Source organism: Mesoplodon densirostris, chromosome 1, assembly GCF_025265405.1.
Source record: "Mesoplodon densirostris isolate mMesDen1 chromosome 1, mMesDen1 primary haplotype, whole genome shotgun sequence".
Lineage (NCBI taxonomy): Eukaryota > Metazoa > Chordata > Mammalia > Artiodactyla > Ziphiidae > Mesoplodon > Mesoplodon densirostris.
In genome coordinates this window covers 105,884,132-105,904,929 of record NC_082661.1, presented here as the reverse complement: position 1 = coordinate 105,904,929, position 20,798 = coordinate 105,884,132, and the positions used below count along the sequence as shown (strand labels likewise).

Here is a 20,798-nt window from a genome sequence, read left to right as displayed (position 1 = left end):
ATACTCCACCTGTCTTCAGAGTATTGTTATGTTATATATTTTTTCAGCTCTTAATTTCAGCTTCTTTGTGTCTTTGAGTCTAAAATTTGCCTTCCAGTCTTTTAGTTTGGTCTCATATTTTTATCCTGTCTATCAGTCCTTGCCGTTTGTTTGAAATGAGTCATTTACATTTAATGTAATTATTGATAATATTTACATTTACCATTTTGCTGCTTCTTTCTATATGTCTCATGTTTTTTGTACCTCTGTCCCTCCTTTACTTCCTTTTTTCATATCAGAGAAAATTTTAGTGTACCATTTTCATATCAAAGAAAATTTTAGTGTACCATTTTAATTCTGCTATTGATTCTTGAGTTACATTTTTTTGTTTGTTTGTTTGTTTTAAAGTTTAGTTTTTTAAGGAGTGTGGGGAGTTGGGAATAGGAAGAGCCCTGGGCGAGAAGGCTAGACTCCTTCTGCTCTTACCTAAAAGTTCTAGCAGATTTGCATGAATAAACGCTTCTCCATTTGTTTTTTTCCTTTGGTTGATTTCCAGAGCCTCAGAACGATTGCCTTTGACAATTATGTTCAGTTTTACACTTGTTTTGAGGGAGCAGAGTCACCGACTGCTTCATTCCAACTTAGCCAAAGTCCCATCTCTGGTGCATTTTGAAGAATCTCTGTGTAACCATCCGTTAAGCAGTGTGAGCCCGGCGGAGCCTGGCACTGGTGGCCTTGTTGTCCTTGGTCCCAGCTCCCTCTCTCCACTCTGCCATCGTGCCAGTCCCCTTGCCCCTGCTCAGACAGGCACGGAATGCAGGTGGGTGTGGCTGCTGCCTCAGCAGACACCCAGCTGGGGTGAGGTGCGCACCCCCTTCTCTTTTCAGGTCTCTTCAGTCCCAGTCCTGGGGGCCCTCATTTACCTCACAAGGAGGGACCCGTCAACCTGGGGTGTCAGGACGGGCCCTGCTGCCTTTGTATCTGCTGTGTGACTGACTCTAATTCAGTCCGTACAATTCTTTGTTTCCCTAAATACTAAATACTCATTTACTAAATACTTCTTTTTTCTTTCCCTTTAGGCAGAGCAAGCCCCAAACACTTGTGAATGTCATGTCTGTAAACAAGAGGCGTCTGGATTGACACCGTCGGCAGTGACCGCTGGAGCCCTTCCTCCCGGCCACCAGTTCCTGAGCCCCGAGAAGCCCACACACCCCGCTCTGCATCTTTACCCCCACATCCATGGACATGTGCCCTTGCACGCCGTCCCACACCTGCCTCGCCCTCTCATCCACCCCACCTTGTACACAGCGCCCCCCTTCACACACAGTAAGGTAAGTCAGGGCAGAAAGGGCTGGAAAGCTCACCCGTCACTCAGACCTTGAGGGGTACATGTTGAAACAAACGGAAATCCAGAAATTGGCAGCTTGTGTAGGACAGCATCCACGCTTGATTGGAGGGTCTGTAAATGTTTCCTTTTACCGTAATACCTTAAACTCTTAGAATTTTGAACCTTTACACTTGTAAAAACAATCATGAAAGTCATGGTTTATTCCTCCAGAATTAACTAGTACGTGAAGAGTTTTTTCAGATGGTGCCGGAGTGACGGGTTGTGCTCAGGGACCTTCCACACGGGGCTTCTCCCCACTCAGAGAGCAGGTCAGTTCTCTACCCGCAGCTTTTCGAGGCCTGACTCTTTTTCTCAGTGTGGTGGGTAAAATAATTCGAATGTGACATGAGTCCTCTAACGCTGGCTGGGCTCTACAGGGTCTAAAATGACTGTCCTCTAAGCATGAGACCGAGGACTTTTATGTAGAAAGGAACAAGCTTGAAGGAGGGACCCTGGGTGCCATGCAGTGCAAGCCCGTGCCGGCAGGTGAGTGGGAGGGGCTGGGGGCAGACCGGGAGGCCTGGCCAGGAGAGTAGTGAGGGGCTGGGAAAGTGTGTTTTGCGTGCATTTCTTCTCCGAGAACCTCAGGTTGGTTTAGTACCTTAGACTTTGCAGTGAGATTTTCAGGTTAGTTTTGTTCTTTGTGCCTCTCTAGCTATTTTGAACTTACCTTTATTGACTCTTATCATGAATTTTTATTTTTTGGTCACTTATTCTGCCTCGTGTTATTGGTTCTAGTCAGTCAAAAGTAGAATTTTCCCCAAACTCTACTGATAACGTTACTTAAAGCAGTGATTCTCCACTGGGAGAGAAAGGGAGGACGTGGCCTGCAAGGGGCTTTCTCAGGAAGGCCACACGTCGCCATAGCTGGGGAGGGGCACAGGCGAGAGATTATAAGCACTGTTTTTTTTTTTTTTTTTTTTTTTTTGCCGTACGGGGGCCTCTCACTGCTGTGGCCTCTCCCGCTGCGGAGCACAGGCTCCGGACGCGCAGGCTCAGCGGCCATGGCTCACGGGCCCAGCCGCTCCGCGGCATGTGGGATCTTCCCGGACCGGGGCACGAACCCATGTCCCCTGCATCAGCAGACGGACTCTCAACCACTGCGCCACCAGGGAAGCCCATAAGCACTGTTTTATAACAGAGTGTAATCAGCTTGTCATGTTCTCTTATGATAAGTGCTTGGTGACCACTCACATTTATGCTTAAATTTTATTAGATTGAATTGCTCAGTTTGAACACTTAATGATAGCTTTGTTAATCGGGTGATTTTAAGTAGCATTATTCAGCTATGTATGTATTCAAGGCCAGGCTATTCTCATGGTCTCCCTGATCCACAGCCCTTGCCCTCTGGGTGAACGTATGAGTTCGGGAAGCTGTTGGCCCCCTGTTCTTGCCTGCATAGAGCTCCAGTTTCTAGTCCCTAGGGAACTACCCAGAGAAAAGAGTATAGAATGGTCTCTCATACTTTCTTGCTGGTGGAAGCTGTTCAAGAATTAGTTCCTAAAAATCTTCAAGTAAAGTAGTGAAATTGATTATTCCCAAAGGCTATTGGGACCTCTAGTTAAAACTGATTTTTTCCCCCTGAATTTTGGCCTTTTCTCAGGACGTTATAAGTAGTCTATAGAAGGGTAAAGGGGAAGGAGAACATTTCGGGGGGAGCATCATCTGTATTGAAATCTATTTATTTGATACCCATTAAACTGTAATCCAGTAGATAGATGTGAAAGATTCGTGGCTGGAAAGGCAAATATGGAGGACAAGCTGTTAAGCTGTATTTTAGCCACTTTAGTATTAAGGTCAAGATTATTCAAATACATTTAAAATACACTAGTTGGATGCCATTTTTATTTGGAAAAATGAGATGCATTTGACAGAAAACTTCATTTGTACCTGGTATAAAAATGTTTGCTTTTCTAAGCAATCTTACGTTGTCACTTAACCAGGTTTTGCAAAGTTGGTTTGTGTTATTGGAGTTAGTTTGACTTACTTGAGTACTGTGGCTGCGTCTGTACCTAAATACATCGTTTGTTCCCAGCCCCGTAGGAGACGGTAGAGAAGAAATGCGCTGTATTAGAAGGACACAGACTCATCCTCAGCTCCGTCAGAGCAGGTTTCTCAGAGAGGCCAGCACCGTTCAGCGTGATGGTCCACGCACAGCTGGGAGGAGGGAGGTGGTGCTGAGTGTGGCGGGCAGCCATCCCCATTGAGGCTCTTCTGACCTGCTGGTGTTTCTGTGTTGTCAGGGCCTTTAGAAATTTCTGCTCTGGTTAAATGACAGCTGTCGCCTTGAAGACTTTATGTCACTGTAGTTGTAATTCTTTTAATTCATACTTTTGCCATCAGGGGCAGATATATTTAGGACCTAAAATGCTTGGAATGAGTGCTGTTAAAATTTTATTTTCTTGAAATTAGAAAAACTTGAAGACTATTTCTGTTTTCAGATGTCTTCATACCAATGATACATTTCATTTGTGTGTTCAGATGTGTTATTTGAAAGTTAAAAGTAGTTGCAGGAGGTAAATATAGTGATGAAATACTAGAGAAAAAATTAAAACTGTAAGTGATAGGGGATTTAATTTCCAAATATTTGGGAATTCTCTAGCTATCTTTCTGTTACTGATTTCTACTTTAATTACATTCTGGTCTGAGAGCATACACTGTATTTCTGTTCTTCCGAATTTGTTAAAGTGTGCTTTGTGGCCCAGAATGTGGTCTCTTTTGGTGAATGCTCCATGTTCCTTCAGAGGAATGCGTAATCTGCTGTTTTTGGATGAAGTAGCAGTTGATTGATGGTGCTGTTGAGTTCAGGGGTGTCCTTACTGATCCCTCCCTGATGGATCTCCCCGTTTCTGATGGGGGAAGGTTGAGGTCTGCAGCTATAATAGTGGATCCACCTGTTTCTCCTGGCAGCTCTGTCAGGCTTTGCCTCATGTAGTTTGATGCTCTTTTGTTAAGTGCTTACATGTTTAGGATTGTTATATGTTCTTGGAGAGTTGACCCTTTATTATTAAGTAATGGCCCTCTGTATCCCTGATAACTTTCCTTGCTCTGCAGTCAGCTCCGTCTGCAGTTAGTATAGCTCCACCAGCTTTCGATTAGTGTTCCATGGTGTATCTCTCCCCACCCACCACTTACAGTAGGTTTCTTGTAGACAGGTATCCTTGGATCTTGGGTTTTTTGGGAGGAGGGAAGGTTCTTGTTGTTTAATATACTCTGATAATCTCTGTATTTTCATTGGTGTATTTAGACCGTTCACTTTTGAAGTGATTCTTTTATGTGTTTGGATTAATAACAACCATGTTTGTAACTGTTTTCTGTTTGTTATCAGAGGCTTCTTTTTCTGCCTTCTCCACTTTTTTTTTTTTTTTTTTTTTCTTTTTGTGGTATGTGGGCCTCTCACTGTTGTGGCCTCTCCCATTGCAGAACACAGGCTCCAGATGCACAGATTCAGCGGCCATGGCTCACGGGCCCAGCCGCTCCGCGGCATGTGGCATCTTCCTGGACCGGGGCACGAACCCACGTCCCCTGCATTAGCAGGCGGACTCTCAACCACTGCACCACCAGGGAAGCCCTGCCTTCTCCACTTTTAATTGAGCATTTTCTGATTCCATTTTATGTCTTCTCTTAGTATATTAATTATGCCTTTTTTTCAATTTTAACAGTTGTATTAGAACATATATTTTAACTAATCTAAGTCCCTGTTCAGATACCACTATTGTGCTTTATATGTAACATAGGTACTTTTTAACAGATTATTCCCAATTCCTCCCTCCCATCCCTTGTGACATTGCTGTCATTATTTTCATTTATCCATATATTAATCACCTAGTACACTGTTATTATTACTTCAAGCAAAGTTATTTCTTAGATCAATTAATAATAAGAAAAATAAGACATTTTATTTTACTTGAATTTATTCCTTCTCCATTGCTCTCCCTTTCTTTATGTAGATCCAAATTTCTGACCTATATTATTTTCCTTCTGCCTGAAGAGAATCTTTTAACATTTCTCGCAGGGCAGGTCTGCTGGAGATGAGTTCCCTCAGTTTTTGTTTGTCTGAGGAAGTCATTATTTCTCCTTCACTTTTTTTTTCTTTTTTTTTTTTGCGGTACGCGGGCCTCTCACCACTGCAGCCTCTCCCATTGAGGAGCACAGGCTCCGGGCACGCAGGCTCAGCAGCCATGGGTCACGGACCCAGCCGCTCCGCGGCATGTGGGATCTTCCCGGACCGGGGCACAAACCCATGTCCCCTGCATCGGCAGGTGGACTTTCAACCACTGTGCCACCAGGGAAGCCCTCTCCTTCAGTTTTGAAGGATAATTTCTCTGGATACAGAATTTTAGGTTGGTGGGGTTTTTTTTCCCTTGAACACTTAAAACACAGTTAACTCCACTCTTCTTGCTTGCATGGTTTTAAATGAGATGTCCTCTGTGATTGCGTTCCTCATTCTGTATGTGCAGGGGTTTCTCCCCCTGCCCAACCCCACCCCCTTAGGCCGCTTTCAAGATTTTCTCGTTGTCTTTGGTTTTCTGCAGTTTGAATATGATATGCCCGGGTGTGGATTTTGCAGGTATCTATTCTGTTTGGTGTCCTCCGCGCTTCCTGGGTCTGTGGTTTGGTGTCTGTTGTGAGTGTGGGATGTTCTTGGCTGTTACTCCCTCAGATGTCCCTCCTGCCTGTTCCACCTCTCCTTCCAGACTCCAGGCACCATATTGAAATGTCTTCTGAAATTGCACAGCTCTTGGACATTTTGTTCTATTTTTTTGGTCATTGTTGGTGGTGGTTTTTGGGGGGTTTTGTTTGTTTGTTTAAATTCTTGTTTCTCTTTGCATTTCAGTTTGAAAAGTTTCTCCTGACCTATCTTGAAGCTCATTGATTCTTTTCTTGGCTGTGTCCAGTCTACCGATTCTTAGTTTCTCTTACAGTGTTTTTTATTTCTAGCATTTCTTTTTGATTCTTTCTTAGAATCTCTCTGCCCATAGTACCCATTTGTTCATGCATGTTGTATACCTTTCCCATCAGAGCCCTCAGCGTATGAGTAATTTTAAATTCCCTGTCTGATGCTTCTCAGCCATTTTATCTTGTTTGTATTCCCTCTTAACTGCTCTGCTGTCTCTCCCTGGACCTCTGGTTAGACCTTCTCATCCTGCACGTCATACCTGATGGTCTCTCCATACCTGAAATGCGTCTCCTTGTCTCTTGGTCTGTTCTGAGAACTTTTCTTGGATCAGTCTTCCAGTTAAGTGGTTCTCTATAATCGGGTCTAACCTACCTCTTAAGTTTGAGTTTTTAATCCCACCTGTACTTCTTATTTCTAAGCTTTAATTTATTTATTTTTCAAATATGTTAGAAACTTTTTATATTCTCTTGTTCCTTGATCACTTTTTCTTTCATCTTTCCTCTCTTTAAGCATTTTACACATAGTTATTCTGTGTTTGAATGAAACCTTGAGGATCTAAATCTGTTTTTATCATGAGATCATGTTTTGTTCAGCAGGTGCTGAATGGGGGATGCTTCCTCAAGAGGGTTCACATTTGCTGGTGCAAATGTGCCAGCAGGGAGCTGACCCCCTGGGACCCTCCAGCTCCCCTTGTCTCCAGCTCTCCTTCCTCCCGTGGGACCACAGACCCATCCCCTCCTCATGGTGACGATGTCGCACATGTCCCCAGGGCAGCCATCCCTTCCCGCACCTCCACTGGGTCCTGTTTTTCTTGCCATGTTCTTGTTGGTTCTTTGTGGACCATTTCCCTTGCTTTCTCCATAGCTCAGCCCTTTGTTACAAAAGTGTTTGGTGCCGTTTATCTGGGACGTCGAGTGAAGTGGCCCCCCTCACTGGACCAGGCCCGGGTGCCCTTTATCTGAGACGTCGAGTGAAGTGGCCCCCCTCACTGGAACACGCCCGCCCGGGGAGGGAGAACTTGCGGCCTTGGAGACGAGTGCATGGGCCACACCTCTTGCTCCCCAACAGAGCAGGCTCCCCTGCTGCGCGTGGGCCGGGAGCAGTGCTCGAGGCTTCCAGCTTTAAGTCCTATGTCTTCTCCATCTGGAGAATGTGTTTTGAAGCAATTGCCCCATTAGGGAGGGCCTGGAGCTGAAGGTGGACACATGTCTTGAAGTCTCCACGGGAGCATAAGGGTTATTTGGAAACGGTCAGTGAGTTCAGTGCATTGAGCGGAGCCTGGTGGCGTGACTCCCACGGGGCTGTGGGCCTGTGAACCTGTCACCCCCTCGCCGGGTTACTTGTGTACAACCACTGGAGAAGTGTCTCATAAAGTTAAACGTGGTACAAGTGTAAGTTCAGTTGGAATTCGAGGGAGAAAAATGCTGTGTGGAAAATAGGGACATAAATAGATTGCCATCTGGGGGTCATGTTGTGACCTGTGATCTGCGTTTTATTTCAGAGGCAGAGTTCAGTTCTTCTGAGCCTAAGAAACAGCGAAACAGAGGTGGGGCTCTTGCCTCTTCTCCTCTGGCAGGAGTATTGAAGAGCCTCTGAGAAGAAGTGCAGAGTAGAGGGGTCGTCACTCTTTTGTTCGCCGGGATATTAGTGGACCCTTTTGTTTTCATGCTGGGCGTCAGCGGCCTCTCCCACCCGTGCTCAGTGGCTCAGCCTTGTGCTCTCTCGGCTCCGTGCTCATGGCATCTGGGATGACATCTGGGTGTGAGACGGGCTGGGTCTTAGGTTCCTACATAAACGCAGAGGCGTGCGTGGTGAGGGCATCAGTTAGTGTGTGTGTCGGAGCTTCCACTGAAAGCAAAATTTTGCTTTCCCGTGAGTCAGTTTTGTCTCAAAGAGGAGAACAATTGAGAGCTTCTGTTAATTGAAGCCATGTGGATTTGTATAAAGATTGAAAGCAGCGTTCCAATTTAATAGCGTTATCCACATGTTGAGAGGCTTATTTTGTGCTTAAATCATCAGTGTTTTTATGGAGGCGTGGCCCCAGAATGGTCTGGGTGACAGGTGCCTATTTTTTCCCTGAAGGAAACGCATAGCTATGGAAGTTAGTAGGCGTCTTGTGCAGAAGCATTTGTACAAATACAGCTTGCTTGTTACGGACCCCTGCTCCCTTTGTTCTCTTTGGCTGGGCCTCCTGATTTGAGTAGATGGGCTTCTGAAGAAGTATGTGAATCAGATGTATAGAATCGCTAACTTATGTCTCCAACATAACAGTTCCATGGCTACATCCCCTTATTCTGCCAAGTTAAATTCTGCCCAACATTTATTGAACATCCAGTATGTGCCAGGCCCTGTGCTACATGCTAGAAAGATAAAAACCGGTTAGTTCCAGTCCTTGTTTTCAGAGACCTCGCAGTCTAAAGAGAAGACAAAAACATAGTCAAATTTGAAAACTCAAAATACTATGACGTACCTTAATGGGAATCGTAGATGCGGAGTAGGAAAGTAACACTGAAGAAGGAGAACTCCCTGAGCCTGTGGGGTGGGTTTGCAGAGAGGTGATGCTCAGGTATCAAGAGTCCTGAAGGGTGAGCAAAAGCTCTCTGGAAAGACGCAGGCGGTGGCTACCGGCGGTCAGCCAGGCTTTCTCCAGGAGGAAGGAGCCAGCAATGCTTGGCCGTGCCCAGAGGGTCTCCGAAGTTCTTGAGTAGCTTCCGAGCCCTCAACGTGCTTCTGCTGTTCCGAGCTGCTTCTCAGAGCTGACGTGGTGAGCAAGCAGCTGCTTCCCACCTGTCAGGTATGTCTGCCCTTAGCAGAAGGTCTTCAAGACTAAGAAACCTTCTTCCATTTGATCGTTAGTTTTCATCCGTCCCTTCTCAGCAAAGCAGCTCTTAGTTTGTCACTTCTTTGTGGAAACTGACATCTGCTGAAATACAGGTTTCTTGTCCTTGCCCTTGCCCCTGGGGCTACTCCACCAGAACAGCTGGTCCAGGCTTCTGCTTTGGTCCTGGGCGTCCAGTCTAGCCCTGTTTCTTCCCACTTTCAAATCCTGAATCCGCTCCAGCCTCACCCTCCACCTTCGTCTCTCTGAACCCGTTCAGGGTCAGCGGGTGCGCTAAGCTGCTCAGCGGCCCAAGATGAGGGAGGGAAGCGGGGGCGGGGGTGGGGTTGGGGGCTGGCTCATGTCTAGGGAGACCCACCTTAGCACTCGGGAAATGCCTCCTTTGGGCCCGGCCATACGCTAAACCCTTGACATGCACTGTCTGGTTTAATTCTTACCGCGTCCCCTGGAGGTAGGTATTTCCAAATTACAGATGAGAAAACTAAAGCACAAAAAGATTGAGTAATTTGCCTGAGGTCACACAGCTAGTAAAGGGCGAGCTGGCCCTGAACCCCTCAGACTGGGCAGCCCGGAACGTCCAGCTCCGTCATTGGCCACGCCTCCCAGGGGTGGGGCCAGAGACAGCAGCTCTGACCTGAGCTCAGTCTCAGCTCAGACGTTGCCGGCCTAGAGCTGTCGAACCCTCCCCACCTGCCCCGCCAGCGCTCCAGCCCTCCCCGGCCCCTTACTAACTGCTCTCCGCATCATCCTTGCCCCTCTGGCTCCTTCACCAGGTTGCCACAGATCCATGTTTCTAATCAGCTGACCAGACCGTCTCACCCTGCTGCGTAGAAACCTCTGTGGCTCCCCAGCCCCTTCAGGACGGAAGTCACACGGAGTTGTCTCTGCTGTGGCCCCTGCAGCCCGTCAGATTGTGGCAGACTTGTCCCTGGACATTGGCCATCCCCGTGCTCTGACCCTTCCCTTCGACCCTCTGCCCAGCCAGGCCCTCAGGGTTCTGCCAGACCATCACCACCTCTGGGAATCATCCCCAAACCCTCCCACGTGAGCTCACAGCACTCACTGCTCATTCCTGTGTCCTCAGGGACGTTCCCAGCGCAGACCTGTAGCTCCTCTGGGTGGGCCTGGGCACACACCTGCAGAGGGAAGGCCGTGTGCTGCATCCGTGAGATGCTGGGCCAGGATCCAGGCGGCCCCGTCCCCTTGCAGCTTATGTAATTTGAGGCAAGGCAGACATTAAACCAATAGGTTAAAGATAAGTCTTGAATTATGACTGTGGTAAGTGCTGAGAGGGAAAATTAATGGACTTTAGTGTGTTTGATGGGAAGGCCCACTGTGGTCTGGGTGCTGGGTGGTGAGAGCAAAGGCAGTGCTGGCTTCTCCGAGGACGTGACATCTAGGCTCTGGCCAGTAGGATAAATGTAAGTTAGCAAGGTCTGAGCTGAGATTAGGACCTCCTAGAAAGTGGACACAGTGTGAGCCAAGTTGTGGGTCAAGAAGTAGCTTGGAGTTTGAGGACCAAGGAAAGACCCGTGTGTCCAGGGGCTTTGTGAGCAGGAAGGACGGGGGAGGCCGGCCACGTTCAGGACTTTGGGTTTTACGTCAGAGCAGTGGGAGACCAGTGGCACAGCCGAAGTGTGGGAGTGACGCCCTCCTACTCGCATTCCATGAGCCCACTCTGTCTGCGGTGGGGAAGACTGTTGGGGGTATGGGGGGCGGGGGCAGGGGGCTGTGAGACGGGGGCCAAGGGGAGGGAGGGCCCAGGACGTGTGCAGGGAGCAGCTGACGGCCAGTCACCCCATAAATGTGTGGACCCAGCGCCCTCCCTTGGCACCTTAAGACAAGGGTCTTCCCCTCCCCGCCCCGGGGAGGGTGGGTTTAGAGCTCAATGTAGAATCCATCTTTTCTTCACACTTACACTGCACTTTGTCCAAGTGTGAGGGAACAGTGTAAGAGCTGACCATTTTTATGAGTGATTCCAAAGTTGACTTTGCAGCGAGCAGGGGCTACTCTTCCTTGCGGTGTGCGGTGATTTTTAAAATGTCAGATGAGAATAAGCCACAGGAACAGGTCTCATGCAAATGGACCTCGTTTAAAATGAGACTGGGGGCTTCCCTGGTGGCACAGTGGTTAAGAATCTGCCTGCCAATGCAGGGGACACGGGTTCCATTCCTGGCCTGGGAAGATCCCACATGCTGTGGAGCAACTAAGCCCATGCGCCACAACTACTGAGCCCGCTCTAGAGCCCGCGAGCCACAACTACTGAAGCCTGCGCGCCTAGAGCCCGTGCTCCACAACAAGAGAAGCCGCCGCAATGAGAAGCCCGCGCACCGCAACGAAGAGTAGCCCCTGCTTGCCGCAACTAGAGAAAGCCCGCACGCAGCAAGGAAGACCCAAGACAGCCAAAAATAAAAACAAATAAATAAATAAATTTATTTAAAAAAATAAAATATGTGACTAGGGAGGAATGTTAGAAGTCACTGAGTTGTCTAAAGTTTGTCTGATACATTCCTTGAGCATCAGTTGCTTTTAAAATCTACATCTGGTTCAAATTTGCCCCGTCACGTACAGCCTCATAAATAAGTAAGCCTCCGCGAGATGTGCTCCCCAGGACACCTGTTCACGGCAGGCGTATCCCACAAGGTTTCAGTAATGACTTGTCTGTTTGTAGTTTAACTACTTAGGTAAATAGAATATTAATTTTGATATATGATTAGAACATTTTTTTTTGTAGGCTTTACCGCCAGCACCTGTTCAGAATCACACAAATAAACATCAGGTATTCAATGCATCTCTTCAAGACCATATTTATCCGAGCTGTTTTGGGAATACTCCAGAGTGGAATAGTTCTAAATTTATAAGTCTTTGGGGATCAGAAGTGATGAATGATAAGAACTGGAATCCTGGCACTTTCTTGCCAGATACAATTTCTGGTAAGGAACTCATTAAAACTTTCTTAAAGTTTAAAATGATCTGTGCTGAGTGGATTGCCCTCTCTGTTGCTGCAGTTCCCCAGTAGGGGCCCGGGCTGCTGCTTCCCCTCACCTCCACCTCTGGCAGGAGGCCCCTTGGCCCCTTCAGGCTGCTCCAGCCACCCATGCCTGCCGCCAGGAGCAGAGCAAGGCTCTGGGCTTGGTGGCCCGTTGCCGGCACAGGAGCCAGACGGGCCTCGGACACTGGGTCTTTCCCGCCCCGGGGCTGCTGAGCGTCTTGGCTCCAGGGTGCAGTGTTGGGCCTTTGGTTCTCGAGCATTGGTTACCAGCAGACCTCGACCCAGTGCAGCAGGGTGGTGTGGCTTGAATGCTATGACTTACGTTCCTTTTCTCTCTTTCTGCACTGACCCTATATGGGACCTGTCCCCTCTAACAAGCACCTTCCTCCTTGCGGCCTCAACTGCTGAGGTGCAGCTGTTTCTTCAGTGGCAGGGCAGGGCATGCCTTAAGAGGGGTTGGTACCTCTACCTCATCTCTGTCTTCACGTGGTCAGAGCCCCTGGTGGTCCCACACCCCCACCCCTGCATGTGCTCAGAACAGCAAGCTAGACTTGACATCTGGTCTGTGTGTAGAAAGGGTTTCTAACTGTGTGACCTTGGGCAAGTTGCTTAGCCTCTCTGAGCCTCAGTTTCTTCATCTTCAGGATAGGAATGATAGTACTAAGCTCAGAAAGTAGTTTTAAGACATTAAATAACTTTTGGAAAGCACCTAGCACAGGAATTGGCACATAGTAGGTGCTCAATAAATTTTTCTTCTGAGATGAAAACTAGTTGACTAGTGTCATCCCATTGGAATCCTAACTTAGTAGCAGCCCCAGTGTTAACAGTTTAGTCAGCAGGTGTCCTTTAGGTTTTAGCTAAATGCTCTTTCTTTTAGAAGCCTTAATTTTCCCATTCTTCTCTGAAGGGAATGACATATTAGGGCCAACACTCTCAGAAACAAGACCTGAAGCTCTTCCACCTCCATCTAGCAATGAAACGCCTGCAGTTCCTGATAGTAAAGAGAAAAAAAACGCTGCAAAAAAGAAATGTTTGTACAATTTCCAAGATGCTTTTATGGAAGCAAACAAAGTTGTGATGGCCACGTCGTCAGCCACTTCCTCCGTGTCCTGCACGGCCACCACGGTGCAGTCAAGCAACAGCCAATTCAGAGTGTCGTCCAAGAGACCGCCCTCCCTCGGTAAGGCCCACCAGCTCGCAGGGACCCTCAGGGTTGGCACTGCGTATTCGCTCCTTCTTCCTCAGCATCTCGGTAATTCCCTTTCACTCGGCCTGGCCAGAGATGTCAGTGTAATTAACACCTAAGAATGCTCATGCATGAAGAGCATGTCCTCTAGGACTCTGATGAGAATTTTACTGTCACACTGACACTCTCTAGGGCTTTGCCACACTGTGTCCTGCCTTTCCTCTCTGTGCTTCTTGTTCTGTGGTAGGAAGAGGTCGTTGCTTCCTGAACACGTGGAGGAATTTTTAGGCATCTGAAAGTAGAAGCCTCATGGAGAGTCAGCTGATGGGGCTGCTGACCAGCCCGAGATGCATCCCCTGCTGCCGTGCAGATCCCTGGTGTGGAGGTGGTGTTGCTGTCACAGTCTGACCTGAGCACAGCGAAGAGGGGGCTTGAAAGCAAGGGGGCAGTCAGAGACCAGTGGCAAATGTCAAAGAGACACGGGAGCCGGATCAGAGAGGCCTCACTAGCCAAAGTTAGGACTGTTTGAGCATCGGAAAGAATAAGGAAACGGATTGTAGCATGCAGCTAAAGTCGAGAATCCTTCGGGACGCTCAAAAGAGGGAGTCAGGTGGGAAGCTGTCTGGGTGGAAGCTTTCTGCCGACTACGTATGCAAGACCGGTACAGATAGAAGGCCGCTCTGCAGCCAGCCGGTGACAGGGGCCCGGGTAAGCGTCCTCATGGGCGTCAGGACGTTGGATCTCAGTTTGGGGAATGCAGTATTTCCGGTGTCTGGGAGCAGCACCCACAGGTGACTGGCAGGTTGCAAAGGGAAGATAAGGTGCCGACTGCCCCCCTGCACACCTGATCAGATGTAGCCTCACCGACAGGAGCAAACACGTTAGGTGCTTCCTGTGCAATCAGATGGGAAGATCCAGCATAACTTTTGCAGGATTCGTGCGTAGAATATTTTCAGCTAAATCGGACGTGAGACTGTAAATCCAGAATTGTGGACAGCTGGCCTCAACTCAAAAAATGTCACTATTGTGGAAGGAAAGAAAGAAAGTTTAAAAGATGCTGGGTTGTGGGAAAACCTGCAAAGGACTGTGGGAGAGGCCATAAGTCTGGATGGGGTTGTACATGAGATGAGAATGTCACCTTGAGGTTAATTGTCTGTAGTTGGCGCTGGTGTCGAGGTTTACGGCAAAGCGTGCATGTTCTCAGGAGTCCAGGCTGGAATGTTTAGGAGTGAGTGCAGCTTGCTTCCACATGTTAAGCCACCAGTAAAGTGTGTGTGTGTGTGTGTGTGTGTGTGTGTGAGAGAGAGAGAGAGAGAGAGAGAGAGACAGGAAGTAAATATAACAAAATAGTAAATAGTCTTGAATCTAGGTGAAGGGTGTATGGGTATTCTTTGTACTGTTCCTTCAAGTTTTCTATAGATTTGAACATTTTCAGACCAAAAGTTGGTTTAAAAAAAAAAAGTTTAACCTAGAGAAGGCTGAACGTCTGCCTGACCTTGGCCAGCGGCAGTGACTCTGGCATCTCTGAACGCAGGTGACGTCTTTCACGGCATCAACAAGGAGGATCACAGGCATGGGGTGCCGGCGGCCCCGAGAAACAGCCCCACAGGTCTGGTGCCGCTTCCCGCCCTCCCTCCCGCCGCCCTCTCTCCAGCCTCTGCGCCTCACCTTGCGAGTCTGGCAGCCCCGTCCTTCCCCAAAACGGCCGCCACCTCTCCCGGGTTTGCGGATTCACGCAAGAGCTTCTGTCCTGCTCCCGTGGCCCCCACCACAGACGGCTCCGTCAGCGCGCCTCCCAGTGTCTGCAGGTGAGCCCGGGCCGGCGGGGGAGGCCGGCGCGCTTCAGCATGGGTGCCGTGCGACCTAACCCTGCAGGACCGCCCGAGACACTCCGGCGCCTGGGGCCTCGCAGCTCACCAGCCAGGATGGCAGTGGGGAGGGGCGGGCTCCAGTCTCGGCCAGTTCCGCAGAGCACAGGGCCACTGTGGGTCTGTGCACAGGCTGCCGGCAGCGGCAGGGGGCCCGTGGGTGTTTTGAAGTCGCGTTTGTTACACACTGAGCAAAGAACAATGCAGTGGACGCTCAACAGCTTTCTTTAAAAAGTCAGTGTTTGTTACCTTTGAACTTGCCGCCACTCCCCCGCCCTGACATCCCCCAGGATGAAATGGTGGTGGGAGGGACAGTGGAGAGGCTGTGTGTGTGCACCTGAGAAGCCCCTCTGGGTGTGCCCTCCGGCCTGCGTCTGTCCTGCCTGCTCAGCCCCTGGGTCGTGCAGGCCCCGCGCCTCGTTGGCAAGGGCAGCCTGGTAGGAAAGAACCGCCTTGGCCACCGCCTGCCATGCTCACACCCCTTGAGGGGCAGGCTGCTTGCTGACGGGCCCTGCGCGGTTTTGCAGCGACCCCGACTGTGAAGGGCATCGCTGCGAGAACGGCGTCTATGACCCGCAGCAGGACGACGGGGACGAGACTGCGGACGAGGACAGCTGCTCCGAGCACAGCTCCAGCACCTCCACCTCCACCAACCAGAAGGAGGGCAAGTACTGTGACTGCTGCTACTGTGAGTTCTTCGGGCACGGCGGGGTAAGTGCCTGGGCCTCTCCTCTGCTGGAGGGCCTCCTCAGGGGAGGGGCAGGTGCCGGAGAGCGCACTTAAGTGCGTAAAATTAGTGTTTCGCCATGGATGTTTGTAAATTGCGTGTTTAAATTAGAATTGTAAAATGTGCAAACTCCTTTGCAAGAATAATGTACCTGGTTGAATTCAGGGTATGGTTACACTGTGTGTAAAGCATTTGCGAGCATAATTAAAATCAAGATACGGTCTAAAACGGTGGTTCCACTTCTAGGTTGTAGTTGTCGTAAAGAAATAATAACACGTATTTGCCCAAAGTTAGTTTTGAGTATTTCATCTCTGCATTTTTGCGTCTGATTAGATAGGACCTACTGACTACCCAGGCGTGGGAATTGTTGAGTCCACACAATGGACAGCCTGTACAGGCAGATTCCTCTTGCTCGACTGCACAGTCCATTGAGACACATCCATACTGTGTGGTGTCCCAGGACAGTCATTTCATCCGTACAAGCAGGTGTCAGCCATGGTGTCTGGGGTGGGTGGTGGGAAGAGCAGGGGCCGGGAGCTGTTCTTTTTCTGCTTTAGTCTCTCCGCATTTCCTCAACTCACGCAGGTGTTTTCAGTAGTCAGTGAGAAGTCTTTTCGGCTCTGAAAAGGAAACCTGGGAGGGGATGGAAAAATACTATAGACACATCTATTGACGTGAGAAGATAATCACACCATATTACATAAAAAGTAGATCAATTACAGCATGTATAATAGTTTCTTTTTTAGTTTAAAAATAACCATTTGTGTACATAGTTGTACATCCTCTGCCAGATTTTTTTGTGACTATGTAAAGCTTGACAGGTCAGTGCCAAAATACTACCTTCGGGTAATCGGTGATGAAAGGTTTTTCTTTTTCTCGCCATTTGTTTCTTTTATTTAGTTACTTTTCCTGATGAACATGTGTTACTTGAGCAATAAAAATTTCACTTTTAATGCTATGGTCTGAAATTTGGTATATTCAAAATCATTAAAACTTGCATTTCGTCATGTTTTCGTTTGTCTTAGCCTCCCGCTGCGCCAACAAGTAGAAATTATGCAGAAATGAGGGAAAAGCTTCGTTTACGGCTGACCAAGAGGAAAGAAGAGCAACCTAAGAAAACGGATCAGCTCTCAGAAAGGGAGAGTGTGGTTGACCATCGAAGGGTGGAAGACTTGCTCCAGTTTATAAACAGCTCGGAGACCAAGCCAGTGAGCAGCACCCGGGCCGCCAAGCGTGCACGGCATAAGCAGAGAAAGGTAAACAGAAGGTCTGCACCAGGCGGCCTCCCAGGGGGGCCTCTGAGGTTGGGGCTGGGCAACAGGCTCCTAGTGTTGCTTCAAGAGCCCCTGACCGCCCCTGCCAGCCTGAACTGGACGCTGCTTCAAGACCCATGTTGTATTTTCAGGCCATGGAGCCCCCTCCTGTGCCAGGGGTTTGTTAATGGCTCTAAAACAGGCCTCCGGTTTTTGTGCTGGCCAGCGTCAGGGCGGCAGCAGCCCCTCCGCCTCTTGTCTGTCAAAGGAACTTCTTTCCCAGGAAAGCAGAGGAAGCAGCCCTGGCTGTCGAGGGCAGGGCGCTGTGGGCTTCCGGAGACTAGGGCTGAAGAAGCGCCTTTGACCCGAGGCTGGTACAGGGCCCCGAGCGGCCCCACTGGCAGAGGAAGATCAGGCGGTACCACTCCAAGGAGGGCCTGCACATGGCAGTGAGGTCGAGAGTAAGGCGGCCACCTCACCATTAGGGCGGGGGCTGCCATAAAAGCAAGTAGCTGCCGAGACTGGCGAGGCTGGCCCAGTGGTGAGCTGCAGCCGGACCTGAGCGCGGTCTCAATGCGTGAGTGTGATGCGCAGACTGTGCCGCTAGGCGAGAAATTGTATCCGTTACTTCCTGCGATGTTGAAAGTGATGGGAACAGCATCTCCTCTAGGGTTTCCTCCCCGCCCCCGCCAGTTCTTTTGGAGGTTCTTCCCGGTTTCAGCCCCCTAAAGGTGTCAGGCTCCACGAGCCTGCCTCAGCAGGCAGGTGTGGGCTGTGCCCAGAGGGGACTCGTCAGAGCCACAGGGTTCTGACCGTAGGATGGGTTGCTTTGGAAGGGCGTGAGGCCCCTGTGAAGGAGGAGACGTGCCCGCGGTGGACCCAGGGTCGGGCCACTTGTGTGGTGTTGCTTCCAACTTAGTTGCCGTGACTCTTAAGGTAGCTGTGATTGAACTGAGTGGATTCACTGCCGCTGTTGTATCCACCCCCAGTCCCGAGATAGGTCTGGATTGGCCACAGGTCTAATTAGGGGGCTTGGAGGGAGCGGCCTGCCTCTGCTCCAGACCTGGTGTGGGGAGAAGGTGTGTCCTCCACACAGGGGTGTTTCAGCGCCCGGGGTCCCAGGTGGTCCGAGGCCCTGGGGACTCGCCACTGGGCTGCATTGGAAGCCTCTGGACTGGTTCAGGTGCTTTCAGGGCTGCCCCCACCTGGACTCCTATCCTCTGTCCTTGCAGGCGGCCTGGATCCAGACCATGCTGCAGGTGTATCCCAGGTCGTCCTCGGCACCCGCTCACACCCTTCGTGCTCTCTGCCGAGCACCTTGTTTGCAGAGGGACCCACAAAGCTGCCTTGTCTCTTGTTGGCCGGCCGGTTGTTGAAATGAAGGCAGCACACACCGGGGTTGGATTCACTGTAGATTCTGTCCTGTGGCAGGTCAGGCCTGCAGACTGGAGGACCTGGAGTGCCTGCAGGGGCCACTGCGGGAGACACTGCGGGAGTTTGTCTGTCAGGTGCTGCCTCCAGCAAAGCTTTCCTTTAACAGATGGAGCAAGAATTTTAAATAATCTTTACTTGAATTGTCAAGTTACATTTTTTTGAAACCTGTCATTGAATTTTTAACCTAATTTTATGTTTAAGTTATTTAGAAAAACAAGCAAGTTGTCTCTTAAAAATATTGCCTTCTGAAACATCATGAAAAATATTTAAATTCGGAAGGACCTTTACATTTTCCCATGCAAAATGTTTTTTTCAAAGATTCTTACGAGCATAAGCCTTACTGGAGCCCAGTGATGGAGGAGCTGTTCTTACTCTTACTGGGTTTTTGTTTGTTTTCTGGGTTTTTGTTTGTTTTCTTTTCTTTTCTTTATTTATTTATTTATTTTTATTTATTTATTTATTAATTTATGTATGTATGTATGTATGTATGTATTTAGCTAGCTAGCTAGCTGCCCTGGGTCTTAGTTGCGGCACGCAGGATCTAGTTCCCTGACCAGGGATCCAACTCCGGCCCCCTGCATTGGGAGCGCGGAGTCTAAACCACTGGACCACCAGGGAAGTCCCTAGTTTGTTTTCTAATCGGAAGGAATCTTTTCCATTTATGCTCCTGGAATGTGCGTCACTAAAAAAATACAATCTTCGCTTGAGTTGAAAATTAATTTCCTGCCAGTTGGACAGCAGAAATAACCATTGTCTGTTTGCCACATCATGTTGAATATTTTAGGAAGTCATTTGCTCTATCACACTAGTGAAAATATATTGGGAATTTTACCTGCTAGGGTGGGGAAAAGAAATTTCGAGCTTTTCAGTACACATTTTCTTGAATGTTGCTTTGACCCATATGAACGCATCAGCAGCATTCCCCACCTGGATAGGTTCTGGTGGCACCTCTGTGGCTGTGTAACTGCTGCCTTGCGATCAGTCTTGTTATTGTCCAGTTTATCCCCCGCCTGCCACGCACAGACGGGAGAGCCCACGCAGGGCAGGAGCACGGCAGCTTCTCTGACCTTGTCCTCTGTGCTCGGGGCTGCGTCAGAGGCTATAAGGGATGTTTTGTTGACTACCGCCCCCTGCTCTGATGGAGGTGTGTTTTAAGCTTTTGACCTATCACAGCCCCTTTCAGGGTTTCTATTCTTATCGCACGATTCAGTTTTTATCTCACTTTTGTGTGCGTGTCTCACTTTTTAGAGCACTTACTGTTGTCCTAAGTTGCCTTTTCCTTTCACGTCGGCAGCTGGAGGAGAAGGCACGCCTTGAAGCGGAGGCCCGGGCCCGGGAGCACCTGCACCTCCGAGAGGAGGAGCGGCGGCGGGAGGCGGAGGAGGAACGGCTTCAGGAGGAGCTTCGGCGGCTCCAGGGCCTCCAGACACTGCGAGCCGCGAAAAAGAAGAAGAAGGAGAGGCCAGGGAGGGCCTGTCCCAAGTTGGACATGCTTGCCAGGAGTCTGCAGGCGACCACAGAATCTGCGCCCGGCTCTGACCGCGTCCACAACGGCTCGCTGGAGCCGACCGAAGACCCAGAAACCTCCTCTCGCTCCCCCTGCAGATACACGGACCACAGAGAGACGGGGCCGGGGCCGGGGCCGGGGGCCGACGCGGACACCCCCGACCCCGTGGCCGCCAGAGACTCCAAGCTCCTTCTGCCCAAGAGGGTCAACGGGAAGCAGCAGCAGCCGCTGTCCTTCCTCCTGGACATGATGCATCAGCACAAGGAGGGAAGCAGCAGACAGAAGCTGAAGCACACCAGTAATGCGGGCAGCGAGCCGGCGAGGAAGCTCTTGGAGCCCCCCAGAGCCTCCGAGGCCCAGCCCCGGTCCCGGCCCCAGGCTGAGGCAAAGGCCAGAGCGCTTGACCTCACGCCCCTGGCGGAGCACAGAAGGGAGGAGAGGAAAGTCAACAGCAACAACAACAACAGAAAGCAGCTGAACCACGTCCGGGAGGAGAAGCCCAGCCCGGGCCCCGCAGAGCCCGCCGCGCCCAGCGAGCACCCGCAGAGCGGCAAGCCGGTGCCAGCAGACTCTCCGCAGCCCAAGGGCAAGAGCAAGAAAAGCAAGAAGAAGAAGGGAGACAGAGGCAGCAGTTCAATCGGTAAATAAATACAGAGCAGGAAGGGGCGTGTGTCTAGCTGGGGCATCTTGGGACGAGGAGGGCGCGGGGTCGGGTGCCTCTCAGGG

The 20,798-nt window shown here is 49.8% G+C and overlaps 1 protein-coding gene across 6 annotated transcripts in view; it reads left to right on the top strand.

The window, feature by feature from the left end:
- Positions 1–20,798, top strand: part of FAM193A (family with sequence similarity 193 member A) — a 176,575-nt gene that overhangs the window by 134,181 nt on the left and 21,596 nt on the right. For all 6 annotated transcript variants that reach the window (XM_060106859.1, XM_060106847.1, XM_060106841.1 and 3 more), the window contains 7 exons: positions 1,059–1,310; positions 11,840–12,038; positions 13,005–13,277; positions 14,818–15,091; positions 15,679–15,862; positions 16,904–17,134; positions 19,860–20,712. In XM_060106859.1, coding sequence (XP_059962842.1) covers positions 1,059–1,310; positions 11,840–12,038; positions 13,005–13,277; positions 14,818–15,091; positions 15,679–15,862; positions 16,904–17,134; positions 19,860–20,712 — 2,266 coding nt within the window. The remainder of the gene's footprint in view (positions 1–1,058; positions 1,311–11,839; positions 12,039–13,004; positions 13,278–14,817; positions 15,092–15,678; positions 15,863–16,903; positions 17,135–19,859; positions 20,713–20,798) is intronic.